This window comes from Mauremys reevesii, linkage group 11 (assembly GCF_016161935.1).
Source record: "Mauremys reevesii isolate NIE-2019 linkage group 11, ASM1616193v1, whole genome shotgun sequence".
Classification (NCBI taxonomy): Eukaryota; Metazoa; Chordata; order Testudines; family Geoemydidae; genus Mauremys; species Mauremys reevesii.
The window spans coordinates 39,060,325-39,074,371 of record NC_052633.1 but is presented as its reverse complement, the minus strand read 5'-3'; the positions used below and the strand labels follow the sequence as shown (position 1 = coordinate 39,074,371).

The 14,047-nt window shown below is 41.4% G+C and overlaps 1 protein-coding gene across 5 annotated transcripts in view; it reads right to left on the bottom strand.

Moving 5' to 3' along the window:
• SLC25A12 (solute carrier family 25 member 12) overlaps positions 1-14,047 on the bottom strand; it is a 94,602-nt gene that overhangs the window by 27,909 nt on the left and 52,646 nt on the right. For all 5 annotated transcript variants that reach the window (XM_039495430.1, XM_039495426.1, XM_039495428.1 and 2 more), the window contains exons 7-9: positions 12,000-12,138; positions 10,790-10,883; positions 10,113-10,197 (exon numbers count right to left, since the gene is read on the bottom strand). In XM_039495430.1, coding sequence (XP_039351364.1) covers positions 10,113-10,197; positions 10,790-10,883; positions 12,000-12,138 — 318 coding nt within the window. The remainder of the gene's footprint in view (positions 1-10,112; positions 10,198-10,789; positions 10,884-11,999; positions 12,139-14,047) is intronic.

Here is a 14,047-nt window from a genome sequence, read left to right as displayed (position 1 = left end):
AGAAGACACCTTTCTTTGCACTATAGACAAACTCTTACATTAATCAAATAATCAGCAAACATGGCTGACAAGCTATGTCTACACTGAGCTGTAGTGCTGACCACAGGGGTGTGAACTGCAGAGCACAAAGATTTGCACACAAACTCGGTACCTTTTCGTTCTTGCCAGCAACATTCACACAGGGCAGTTTAAGTGCAACTCACACTATGGAGTAATGTAGACAAGCCCTAAGTTTCATTCATACTAAATTTACTGAAGAGATATTTACATTAATTTTTCTCTGTTACATTTCATTATTTTTTTTCTAAAAAACCCAGAATTTAGGGGTCATTTAGAGTCACCAACATCTCTATTTCTCTTCCCAAGCATAGCTCCCTTGCAAGGTAGATACTTTTTAGACCTCACAGAATTTCTTATCCTTCTCTAGGATTTGATAACATATCCCCCCCAGTATAGATCATAGAATACAATAAGATAATAAAGTGCAATGGAGATCAAAGTTCACCCCCCGCTGATTCAGGAACATAAAGAAAATTAAGTGACTATTCCTTCTAATCTGCATGTTTTAAAACGGAGCAGAATAGGCAACAGGAATAATGTCTTATTCCAAAAGTGGGAAGGTGGAAGGAATATACATTCTGTACTTATTATTATTACCACAGTGCCTAGGAACACTAGTCATGGACCAGGACCCCATTGTGCTAGGCACTGTTTAAACACAGAACAAAAAAGATGATCCCTGCCCCAAAGAGTTTACAATCTAAGTATAAGAAAGACAAGGCCAGTGAAGTAATATCTTTTATTGGATTAACTTCTGTTGGCAAAAAAGACTACCACAACACTGCATAATCTAAGTATAAGACAAGAGATAACAGAGGGATACAGACAGACAGACTCACAAGGAAACAGTGAGACATTACTGGTCAGCACAATAGGCAGTGATCTCAGCACACCAGCAGCCTAACCACTGTCAAGTGTATTGTAGACATCATGACAAAGTAGAGTTTTCAGGAGGGTTCTGAAAGTGGACAAAGAGTTGGCTTTCAGGATATTTGTGGGGAGCCCCTCCCAAGCATGAGGGGCAGCATGGGAGAAAGCACAAAAGTGCTTATCTGCAAAATCAGTAAGTGGACAATGGAGGCTGGCATCATGGGCTGATCAGAGGTGAGATTCAATATCTTGATAGTGAATACAAACAGCTTATGTTTGATGCACTAGTGAAGAGGGAGCCAGTGGAGGGCTGCAAAGGCAGGGATAACAATCAAAATGACAGGTTAAGAAAATGATCTTTGCAACAGCATTCTGAATGGAGGATGATGATGCTACATCAAGAAAGGAAAGAACAGTCCTAGCTGAGCAAAACTTTTTTTTTCTCCACACTCCTTTTACCACATAGGTGAGCCACAAAAATAATTCTGAACAAGGAAAAGCTACAGCACTCTATCTGAAGGCACTAATGAAAACCAAATATAACACCATAAAATGCAATGCATGTTTTTGACAGTACAGTATTTCTCAAAGTCCTTTTTATCAGTCCAGATTAATAGAAACAGATTTCTGCAGGCAAGGAAAGATGGAATGGATTGCCACAAAAGTCTACAAAATAAAGCATTACCTGTATGTAACTTTTGTAGACTCCTATTTCATCAGCTCAGGTACGTATTTACCCATAAGGATTTAAACAAAGTAGAAACAGGGAAGAACCCTCCAGAAACTGATTCTGCTCAACTCCACTTCAGAGAAGTGACCAAAAGTGTATATGATGAGCCACAGATTGTGCACAGAATTTCATCATAAATCACTCTGCTCAAGACCATCCCCTCCATGGGACAACCTTTCAACCACAGCAGCAGAATAGGTTTAAGATTTCCTCAGGGACTGATCCAAGGCTTGGACTTCCATAGACTTTCTTGTGAATTCAAAGAAATCTCAGTTTCCAAAACACATATGGTACTTTAACCAACTGAGCTGAGGAGTTCAAGCAAGGGACTTTATAAAGTCCTTGATTACTCATAAAGCTCTTGAGATTTCAGGGAAGTCTTTGTGTTTTTGGAGATGGTAACCCACATGGCTACTAGACTAGGTAGACACTCAACATATTGGGCATCCTGGAGAGGAAAGCTCTGCTCGCTCAGTAATGCAGTGTCACTGGGACACATTTCTGGGATCATCTCTTTTTCATCTGGCAGAAAGCTATACAGCATTGCGTGCATTTGACACATCCATCCTGTCTGCTTGTAGAAACTAGTAATATATCTTTCTCAGTTCTCATTTTCTGCACCAGTTCTTGGGTCTTTTATATAGGATGGCAAAAACAGGATGCCCCAATTCACAGTTCCAAACATGGTAACAATGGTGTAAGGTGTATAATAGACAAGGCTCAGGTGTTTTTAACCACCATATTAATTATCTCTACTCAGTACATATTCCACCTTTTCTATCATGAGTGGAGGTACATGAGTGGAGGTACATGTGCACACAATGATGGAGAATTAGGGTTCCATCTTTGTCAGTGTAGACACAGCCATAGACACTGTGGTGACAGGCACTCTAAAAATTCCAAAGGTAGACTAAAGGATGGATAGATGGCTAAATCACTCAGATTTTCAGAAAGTGGGAACCTAGAAAAGGGAAACGATGGTAATAATGTGCACATAAAGAAGCTGAAGAATTAATCTCTGTTTTACATAACAAGGAAAAAGGATGTGGAGACATCCTTTGGGCAGAAGGCAAGAGCTCAGGGTAACACTGGATTTAGCTGTACCTTCTTGAGACTTACTTTTAAAGGTACAGCTCCATACTTCTAGAATGAAATAGACTTTCTATATATACATTATAGACAAAGTATAAATAAAACGTATTGCAGTGACATTTAGGCTCAAGTACCGCATTTTTTCATTGATTTTTCAGCTCTTAGCACAGTTACTACTCAATGTAAACAATCACAGTCAGGGCAGCATGATTATGTAATCATTTAATCTGCCACATATATGTCCTTCTTTCTGAATTTGCTGCATAATTGTGTTTCAGGGCTTGTCTTCACTGTAAAGTTAGCCTAGCTTGAGTGACAGCAGTCACTGCAAAAACACTGGAGATGCAGAGAGTGACTGTACTACCAGCACAAAGTAGCTGAGGCCTGGTATACACTACAAAGTTAGGTCAACATAAGCCGCTTTGTGTTGACCTAGTTAAGCATGTGTCTACACTTAAATTTGTCTCCCACTGATGTAAGTACTCCATTTCGCCGACATAGTAAGACCTGAGCAGTGTTGAGCCATAGTTGATGTACCGAGGTTGACACAAAACAAATATAGATATTGCGTTATCTATGTTGACCCTAACAGGCTTCTAGCAGATGTCCCACAATGACTGACACTGACCACTCCAGTCACAGTTGTGAACTCCACTGCCCAGGGGTCAGGGAGACCAGAAGGCCTGCTCCCTTTAAAACTCTGTGAATTTTTGAAATGTCTTTTCCTAGTTGTCCACCGTGGCAAGCACACTTAGCAGCTCTCCACTGTTGTGCATAACTGCCCAGCTGAGCAGGCCAGATATACATGCCTGGAGTAGACAGGAGATCTTGGATCTCCTTGGCTTATGGGGAGAAGAGGCTGTGCAGGCACAGCTATGGATCACCCATAGCAACGTGGACATCCATGAGCAGATTGCACAGGGGATGTGGGAGAACAGGTATGACACAGATCAGTGGCTGTGCTCCGTGAAAGCGAAGAACCTGCGGCAGACATACCGGAAGGCAGGAAGACCAACAGTTGATTGAGTGCTGAGCCGCAGACCTGCTGCTTTTGCAAAGAGTTGCATGCCCTACTTAGCAGAGATACCACCACCATCCTGCACGCCACCATGTATACCTCAGAGAAGTCTAAGTCACCGGCTCTTGGCATGAACAGAGAGGTTCAGAAGGAGGAGGAGGAGGAGGATGGGAGACATGCAAGTGGTGGGGGCGGAGCTCCAGCTATGTGGTTAGCCAGGATCTGTTAATGATTCCGTAGCAGTCCAGTCAGTCCCTCCAGTCAAGACCGATGCAGAGGAAGGAACCTTGAGTAAGACACTACATTTATTTCCTATTACAGAGGATACAGCTATTGACTTTTCATGTATTCACTTGTACTTTAGAAGAGGTAGCAGTACAACAAAGAGGTAGAGTTACTCACTTTTCACTCCCCTGTACAGTTAGGCAGAGGATGCCATGTGGAGAAGTTTGTTTATATAGACAGGGATGTCCCTTGAATCCTGAGAAATCTTGATGAAACTTTTATGGAGGTACTCTGCAATCCTCTCCCAAAGGCTTCTAAGGATGGCAGCCTTATTTCGTCTTCCGCAGTAGGACACTTACCCATGCCACTGCCATATACAAGCTAGCAGCATACAGGCCCGGACAGCTTTGGGGCAGCAGCAGCAGCTGTGCTTTCTGTTACCCTTTGTTACCCTCAGGAATGAGACATCAGCTAAAATCACCACTGACTGTGGAAAATGGTGCCAGTATTCAGTGCCATTTCCCTATACTCATAGTTTCATGCAACCAAGCAATTCCCCCCTCATTTTCCTCACCCCTGGCAGGCCATAAGACTGGTGCTGTGTGTGACACTGTACACAAGCAATCCCAGCAGAAGAGTCGATAAGCATGTCTCATTTAAAACTTTAGCAGAACAAGGAAAGGGAGTTCTGAACCTTAACATTCACTTTCCATTGTGACTATACGGACAATGGTACCTCTGAGTGTTTTATCTGTAGCTGCTGCTGTTGGGGCCTTGAAGAGTTCTCCCTTCAGACCGATGGAACATCTGAGCCAGATAAGAAGAAAGAAGAGGACTCAGGATGATATGTTCAGTGAAATCCTGCAAGCCAGTGCTGCATCAGACTGTGAGCAGAGGGCCTGGAGGATGAATATTACAGACTGTACGGAGAAGAAAAAAGCAGCAGAAGAAAGGCCCAGGAGTTGCAGCAGGAACAGGAGAGGGAGATGCACCAGGACATAATGAGGCTTCTCTGGTGGAAAATAGAGATGCTACAGACTCTTATGGACCTACACGTGGTCAACAATCCTGCCTCACCTCCCTTTGCAGTCCCTGGAGAACTCCAGTATCGCACCTCTCTATACCTCCCTCAACATTCCACATGGCATCAGGGGCTGAATCCCTACCCCTACCACTCCACATCAGGGACATTAGGCACAATCACAGATTCACATACACTGACCTGAGAGAGCCACGGTCGATGTATGTATAGCTAAAATGGACATGGACATTCCTTCCTCTTCTTTAAGCTTTGCTCTATAAATTTATCAAGGTTTTAATGTATTTGCTTTTAACTTGCACAGAATTATTTTTACGTGTTTTCATTACTCAATAAAACTCTATTGTTTGGAAAACAATTTATCTTTATCAGTTCCCAAGATATGCTGCAGAATGCCTGGTGGCAGTGAAAGCACCCACTTAGTTGTTATTGTACATTGTGACACAGCTCAGGATCAGTGACACATACAGTGCAGTAATCATAAATGTACAGCAAGCACTACAAAATGAATAGGTTTATTCTCAGTGTTATATTCATAAGATGTGCACCATCCTCCACACAATTCCTAACAGACCTCCAGACTTCAAGCCCAGGTATAGATTAGTTCATCACAACACATTATTGTGGCTTGCATCTAAAGTACTCTTTCAAAGCCTGCCTGAGCTGTATAACTCCAAGCTGAACTCTTCTGATACCCCTTGCGCCTGGCTGTTCAAACTCAGCAGACAGCCATTCCACCTCCACCCTAACTACAACTTTTCCCCCTTGCTTCACAGATATTATGCAGGACACAGCAGGCAGCTAGAACCATTGAGACATTTTTAATCACTGAAATCCAAACTTGTAAGTAAACAACCCCAGTGCCCCTTCAATATACCAAAAGCATATTCAACTGTCATGCTGCGCCTGCCGAGCAAGGAGTTGAAGCACTCCCTGGTGCTGTCAAGATGACTGGTGTACAGCTTCATGGGCTAGGGGAATAAGAGGTAGGCTGAGTCCCCTAGGATCACTATTGGTATTTCAACATGGTCAATGATAAACTGCTGGTCAGGAAAGAAAGTCCCTGCTTGTAGCTTTCTGAACAATCCTGTGTTCTTAAAGATGTGAGCGTCATGCACCTTCCCTGACCTTCCAACACTGAGGTCAGTGAAGGGTCTCTGGTGATCCTCTAGAGCTTTCATAACCAAAGTAAAATAGGCCTTTCTGTTGATGTACTCTGTGGCAAGGTGGTCAGGTGCCAAAACAGGGATGTGTGCGCCATCTCTTGCTCCACTGCAGTTCAGGAACCCCACTGCTGCAAATCCATCTACTATGTCCTGCACATTGCTGAGAGTCACAGTCCTACATCGCAGGAGATCAATAGCCCCCACAATGGATTTTCCAACTCCAAAATAATTTCCTTCTGACTGGTAGCAATCCAATGTTACCAGTTTCCACAGTGCGATTGCTATTCACTTCTCCACTGTCAGTGTAGCTGTCCCTGCACTGGAAAGCTGTGTGAGCTCGGCATAAATATCCAGAAATACGGCCTTGCACATCCAAAAGTTCTGCAGCTGCTGCTCATTATCCCAAACCCACATTGTGATCCCACCTTATTTTTCGGGCGCAGAAACAACACTCCACCATTTGCAGCTGCTCCCTGAATGCCACCAACAAGATTGAATTGGTTCTCATTATGTCCCACAGCAATCTGCCCACCAGAAAATCATCATGTTCCCCACGGCTCTTCTTACAGCTCTACAGATATTGAAAGATCATGCATAAGGATAAGATTATGTCATGGAGGTCATGAAAGTCACAGATTCCGTGACCTTCAGAGACCTCTATGGCATTTTCTGCTTCAGCTCTGGCGTGCAGGGACCAAAGCTGTCAGTCAGCCGGGGTGGGGTGGGGGGTGGAGCTCTCAGCTGCCATGGGGCTGGGGCCACAGCTCTCAGCTGCCACCGGTGGAGAGGGAGCAGGCCCGCAGCTCCCAGCCACTGCAGGTGGCAGGAGGCAGGGACCCCAGAGCTCCAAGCCACAGGGGATGTGGCAGGGGCCACAGAGATGTCATCCAGGGTGGGTGCTGGACCCTTCACCCCCTTCCACAGCAAGGCTCAGGCTCTCATTCCCACCTTACTCAGGCTTCAGTCATGCCCCATCAGCCCCCCCCCCCCCCAATTATTTTTAGTATGAGTCAAGGACAGGTCACAGGCTTCCATGAATTTTTGTTTATTGCCTGCAACCTATCGTGACTTTTACTAAAAATAACTGTGACAAAATCTTAACCTTAATCATATTCTTGTGCTTGCAATGCTCATGACAATAACAAAGAGCTGTTCAGGCTCCATGCTTCTGTCAGAGATGGTGGAAAGTGACGAGTCTCATGTGAGTTTGTGGGATTCTCAAAATAGGCATGAAAATTATAGGACAGAGATGGAATTATGTATTGAAGAAAGTATCCGGATGGAAACTTGACCTCACAGTCCCAGTTGCCTATGCACAACTTGTTTCTGCCCCACCATGCATTGCCAAACTTCCCAAAAAACAGTGTGCTGGATGGTGGCGAGTTGCACACTGGGATACCTACCCATGTTGTACTGCACTGTCCATCAAAACAAACACTCCTGGTAAGTACATGCAGCGCTAAGACAAGAAGCCAAGGATGCAGGTACACAAGCGATATGCTAACTCTGGTGGCTTTATGCTGACATAACTTGTGGTGGCAAAAGTTTGTAGTGTAGACATGCCCCAAAATCCCACTGCATTACTAGCTCGAGCATCATCAGCATTCACTTCAACCCATACCTTGGACAAGCCATCTAGCTCAAGTTTAAAACATCACTTAACTCAAGCTACAGATTTTTGTGTGTGCAGGGGAGTTAGGTTCAGGGCAGTTGTCAAGGCTGATTCCCCACTCTGGCACTTTGAGTGCAGAAGGTGGGGGCCCGCAAGGATTTTAAAAATTAATACTGGCCACTCCAGGCTGGTATTAAACTCCCAAGGTCCCAGTTTCTCTCTGACCTTGGATGGGTAGATGCTGCCACCACCCAAGTGCAAAAAAAACCACCCCCTTTTGAAAAACCAGGAAGAAACACTTGGGAATTCCTTCCTGTGGGGTACCCTCTAGCCCTTTCACACACACCCCTCCAGGGAAGAACTGAGAAAAAAACAAAGGAAACCAGATGTTGGCACCAGCTAATTAAACAACATGTGCACAAACCTCTTAGGGACACAAAAATCCAATCCTGTTCTTAAAAAAGGTAAAATTTGTTAAAAACAAAAAGAAAGGAAATACATTTGGAACTTAGGCTTTTTGCTAGATCTTAAAAGAAACAATTACAAAAATGAAGCATCAAGATAGCTCTCGAGGTTCAGCTTAAAGGTTATAAACAAAACAAAAGCATCTGGGGTTAGCACAGAGGAGTCCACAAGCCAAGAAATAAACAGAAATAAACCTAATCGCATCTTTCTAAACATTCCTAATCTACTTACATATTTGGGAGTTCCAAATAAGCAATTCTAGGTATGATCTGATGATTTTTTATCATACCTGGCTTAAAGCTTCTCATAGCATAACTGCTCCTTGTTCCCCTCTTTCCCGGAGAACACAACAGAGAGACAAAGGGAAGTTTTTTCCCCATTTTAAAAAGTTCTAGCCCTCCCATTGGCTCTTTTGTTCAGGTGCCTACTCCTTTCCTTTTACCTGTGGGCTTGTTAACCCTTTACAGGTAAAGCAAGTAGAGAACAGCTAGTAAGAGGAATTTTATAGCTAACTGTCTGGCTGAGTATCCATAAAAGGGGGTTATCCCACTCCCCCTTCATTTATCACAGCAGTGAAGACAGGCGCTCAGAATCTAGGCTTTCATTTTTAAAAACATAAGGACCATATTTTTCAAAAGTGCTCGGTACCCAACTACCACCATTGAAAGTCCCCAGCCCATTTCATGTAAGTGCCTAAATATTATATGAGCACTTTTGAATATCTCACCCTAAGAGTCTAGCTCTCATGGTTGTGAAAAATAACCTTCAAATTTGAAACAAATGTAAATTTAAGGGTTCCTAACTGCATGGTTTGAGTGTAACATGCCACACAGGACACAGAGCCTTGACTTGTAAAAACACCTACATCTAAAGTATATAAAACTTCCACGAAAGGAAACCACACAAATCTGTGAAGAAAGATCTCAGGTGAAGTAAAGAGTTAACATTCTGAAGCTATATTTTCATTCTACATTTTTCATCAGCCCCACACAAACAGGATTTTTCTGTTGCTATGTAAATCACAAGAGCTAATGAGTATCAAATAACATTAGCAAGATTCAATGAGCATTCTAACAAACCATCCAAGTCAATCACCATGGAAGATGATTACTCCAACTAATCTCTCAAAGGAGAACACGTTTATCAGCTTTACGTGCTGTACATACATTCTGTATATGTTCACAACATAAAGATAGAGCATTATTATGGAGCTCAATATGGAAGTGTACTAAAATAGAAACAAAACTCAAAGTGTACTTCCAAACTAGTATTTATTTAAGGATGGATTTTAACAGAAAATTCCAGATATTTTCAGGAGTTAGTGGATATGTTTTTAACTGGTTAATTAACAATAGTGGGAAATCCAAATGCATAGACAGTTCATCAAATGATTTAACGGTTTTGTAACTTTTTCTCTAGTACAAAAAAATCTAAAATTTTGATTAAAAACTATAAGCATCTACTCACTGAAAGATCTGTTTCAGGAAGTAATGTTTTAAAACAGTCTTACAATTTCAGTCCAATTATAAAAAAATGTAATAAGAACTTTCCTTAAAATCTAGTGTCTAGTCAACAAAAACATCACTAATGTCAGAGGGATCCAACGTGTTTTCTTTAAGTTCAAGACAGCAAAGAAAATCTGTAAAATCTGGGAAATTTTTTTTTTTTTTAAACTATAAGCATAGATTTGAGTTTTGTAAAAGTCCTTTTAAGGCAAAAAGTTCTAATTTTCATAAGCAAATATTCAGGAGTTTTATAAATTGCCAACTTCTAAATGTTTCCTTCAGTTTAGCATTTTCACAATTGACTGTGCACATGATATCACTCCTACCTACCTGCCGCTGGAGTTCTGCCAAGTTGTAAGGCAAGGCACCTTCAGCTAGTGGTGTTATTCTCTCAATATCTGCCAAAGTTAAACGCCTTCAGACAAGCCCAAGGGAAATAAATCATTGTTAGTCAAAATCATAAACAAACCTCAGCAAGCACCTTTTTTTCAACAGACTGGATTATGGCTTTATATATTACTTGTTATATTTCAGGTATCCCTAAGCACTTTACAAAGTACTGTTGCAGGATCCAATCTTGGGAGTTATAAGCACTTCTGCTCTCACTGTCCTCAGTGGGAATAAAGGGAACTCAGCATTAGCCAGGTTTAGGCCCTTGCATACTGGTAGTATAGGGTCTGTGCTTTGTAAATGCAGCAGCCACCACGTGCCACATAATAACTCACATGCAGCAATCTAGTCAAGACACCTCTCACACTTCAAGTTTACACTAGCAATCTGTGTATTGCAAGTTTTTTGATGCAGGGAGTGTATTTTGTTATTTTACACCATATACTGGATTATCTGATGACTGCTCGCTGCACTATACATATACTTATACACCTCCCAGCACAGCCAGCAGTCATCAAATAATCCGTAATGAAAGATACGTAAAACAAATCTATTTTAACGTAAATATAAATAGGATGGAAAGACTAATATGAATGATTATGATGGTTATAAATTACCCTGTAGCATTGTATAAGTCTGCAAGCTGGTAGAGAATATCGACTTCCAGCGGTGTGACTTGTCCAAATTTGATTGCAGCCTGGGCAAACTCCTCTGGATTTAAGAGGAAGGGGAAAATAGGGTAACTGATCTTGAATCATTTATCACATTTTCACTTTAAATGTGCATAAATAACTTTAAAATTAAAATCTTAAGAACTAAATCTATCACTTGGCAGACTAATGAGGAGCAAAATCTAAAATAGAACGAAATGAGCCAGAATTAGTACCACATCTATTTCAGAACAGCAGCTTCAATCATAGAGTAAATCTGATCTTGCAACTCTTACTTATGCAAGTAGTCCCCATTGAAATCTATAGCAATTCTCCTATCAGCAAAGTCCATAGATCAGACCCAATATTTGGGACTCTTGTTACTAAACTACTGTAAAAGCAGACAATCAGCATTAAAACTAGCACAATCATTTCAGTGTTCCCATTGGGGCAATGCACTCTTAGATGTCTTACTCCATGAGAACTGGAAGGAAAAGGGGTGGGGCCAACCCAGCAGATATAGTTAGTGGGTCTCATCCACAGATGGGAAATAGCTCTGTTATGAAATGGTTACAGAAAGCCATTCAATCCAGAAGATTGAATCATAGTTAACTTGCATGCTTGCTAACAGTATTAGCCTTATTATGTGTGGAAACAAATTATGTTTAGCTCACATCATATCATTTAAACGGTTACAAACTCTGGTAAAATTGTGTGGAAAGAGCTTAAGAGTGAAAAACTGTGGCTACAGTAGCACACAGGAACAGCCAACGGGACATAGAGAGTTTCTGGTGAAGAATTTTTGTTATTGTTAAAGCATACCCATTCTGCCATAGCTGCCATATTCCCCAGACTTTTCTCTGCTCCATGTAAACACCTATCATTACTACAAGAAGGTCCACATTGCAGTGTTATTCCCAGGATATCAGAACCAGTCAAGACTCTTGTCAGAACCCTGACAACTCTTCTCCTTAATGAGCCAGCTAGAACCCTCTGCTGGCCTGTGAAGTCTGGAGTTGAGCAGGAGAACCACATTCAGAATCAAACTTGAAATACTTGCACAGTTCTGCTAAACTGCCATATTACACCAGCCTCTTGCTAGTCTTAACCCATACACAGTACAAAAGACACACTTTATAGATCTGAAAATTAATAAAATATAGTAAATTTATTTTACCTTTTGTGACTTCAATATCTTTCCTTGTACCTGCTATAATACTGTATATCTTTCTAACGAGTTCCATGTTATTCAGCAGGGCATTAAAAGCATTGAAATAGGAGAAGCTGACCTGATGTGAAATAGTTCCACCTGCTACCTTAAAAACATAAATAATAATAATTAAAAAAAAGATAAAAGACAGGTCTTGATATGTGGTCAGGGTTCAGCTGATAGCCTTAAACCCCTTGACAACCCAAGAGAGCTTTACTGTAAATTAACATCCATCTGGACATACAAGATTAAGATATATTTCTATCGTAGTAGTTATATCCTGTTTTTTAGTGATAGCAGTATGGGGCGGGGGTTGTTATTACATAGCCAGGGTTCTATGGTTTTTGATGCAATAAAAATAATCAGGAAACAATTGTAGAATTACTGTTCAACTTTTTTGTAGAATGCGTTGTTCTAGATTTGCGTATCTTTACATCATTTATAGCAATAGTTAACAGTGTTAACAATTAACCTTAGAAGCTGAAATTAACACAAATCCATACTTTCCAAACTAAGACACCCTCCCCATCCAGCAAAGCACTTAAGTGTATAAGTAGTCCCCATTGACTTCAATGGGACTTCTGATGTACTTAAGATTAATCACATGCTTAATTTCTTTGCTGGACTGGAGACAGCTATAAAGAGCAGGGAGACAAGAAATGGGCAAATTCTGACTCACAAGAATAGTCCCATTCAAGTAAATGGAACTACTCACACGAGTAAGAATTTGCAGGATCTAGGCCATATTTCATGTCACTAGTTATAATACTGTTTACACTGCAAATTTCAGCTCAAATTTTTATTTACTGTGACAGAGTATACAAACCCCATACAAGGTGGGAAATGGTTAATGAGAACCTGTGGGCGCAATTAGCCCCATCCTGCTTCACTTGCAAGAAGTGCCAAGCCTGGAGGGGTTTAAAAGGGGAACTGTTCAGTGCAGGGGCTGACTGGAAAGAGGAGAAGGCCTCTTGAAGGAAGGCCTGAGTAGGGCAAGGGCCGACCCCAGAACTAACTGAAAAAAAAAAGCCTGGCCAGAGCCGAAAGATAAGAAGACACAGTTAGACCTGAGTCTCCCTAGGGGCATGTAGGCCTGGCAAGGGACTCATATATGCCATTTGTACCCAGAGCTATAGGTTTTTTCCTTTGGGATCTGTGGAGGAGTGCACCAGGAAGGGGCTTGTGGAAAGGCCTAGAAGCAGGCCACAGTAGGAAGCAGTGGATACAAACAGGCAGACCTTAGCTGTTTATTACAAGGTCCCTGGGCTGGAATCTGGAATACAGGGAGGGCCTGGGTTCCCCTACTGACAAAAGTAGTGGGGAGGCCCCTGGAGATAAGGGCTGGAAAGGACTTAAGCCTGTAGCTGGGATGAAGACCCAACATAAAGCCACTGGGTGACAGATATACGGGACTCTGATTACCCCAAATGAGATGGGACCATACGGCGGTCCCTGGCTGGAGGGCCAACTCACGAGAACAGCAGACCACTGCAGGGCTAGCGTGGCTGTCAGCAGAAGGCATCTAATGAGATGACACTACGACATGCCCAGCCATAAGAATGTGCACCCATAATTACTCACCTCATTGACATTTACAAAGAAACAAAATACTCAGCTATTCATGATAAACAATCTTGCTTTCAATAATGCAGAATAACTTATATTTTGTTATCATTATTATGGCTGTCAAGCAATTAAAAATAATCACAATTCATCATGCAATTAAAAATTAATTGTGATTAATCATACTGTTAAAACAATAATAGAATACCATTTATTTAAATATTTTTGGATGTTTTCTACATTTTCAAATATATTGATTTTAATTACAACACAAAATACAAAGTGTACAGTGCTCACTTCATATTTATTTTTGATTACAAGTATTCGCACTGTAAAAAAAAAAACAAAAGAAATACTATTTTTCAATTCACCTAATACAAGTACTATAGTGCAAGCTCTTTATCATGAAAGTTGGACTTACAAATGTAAAATTATGTAAAAAAAAACTGTAT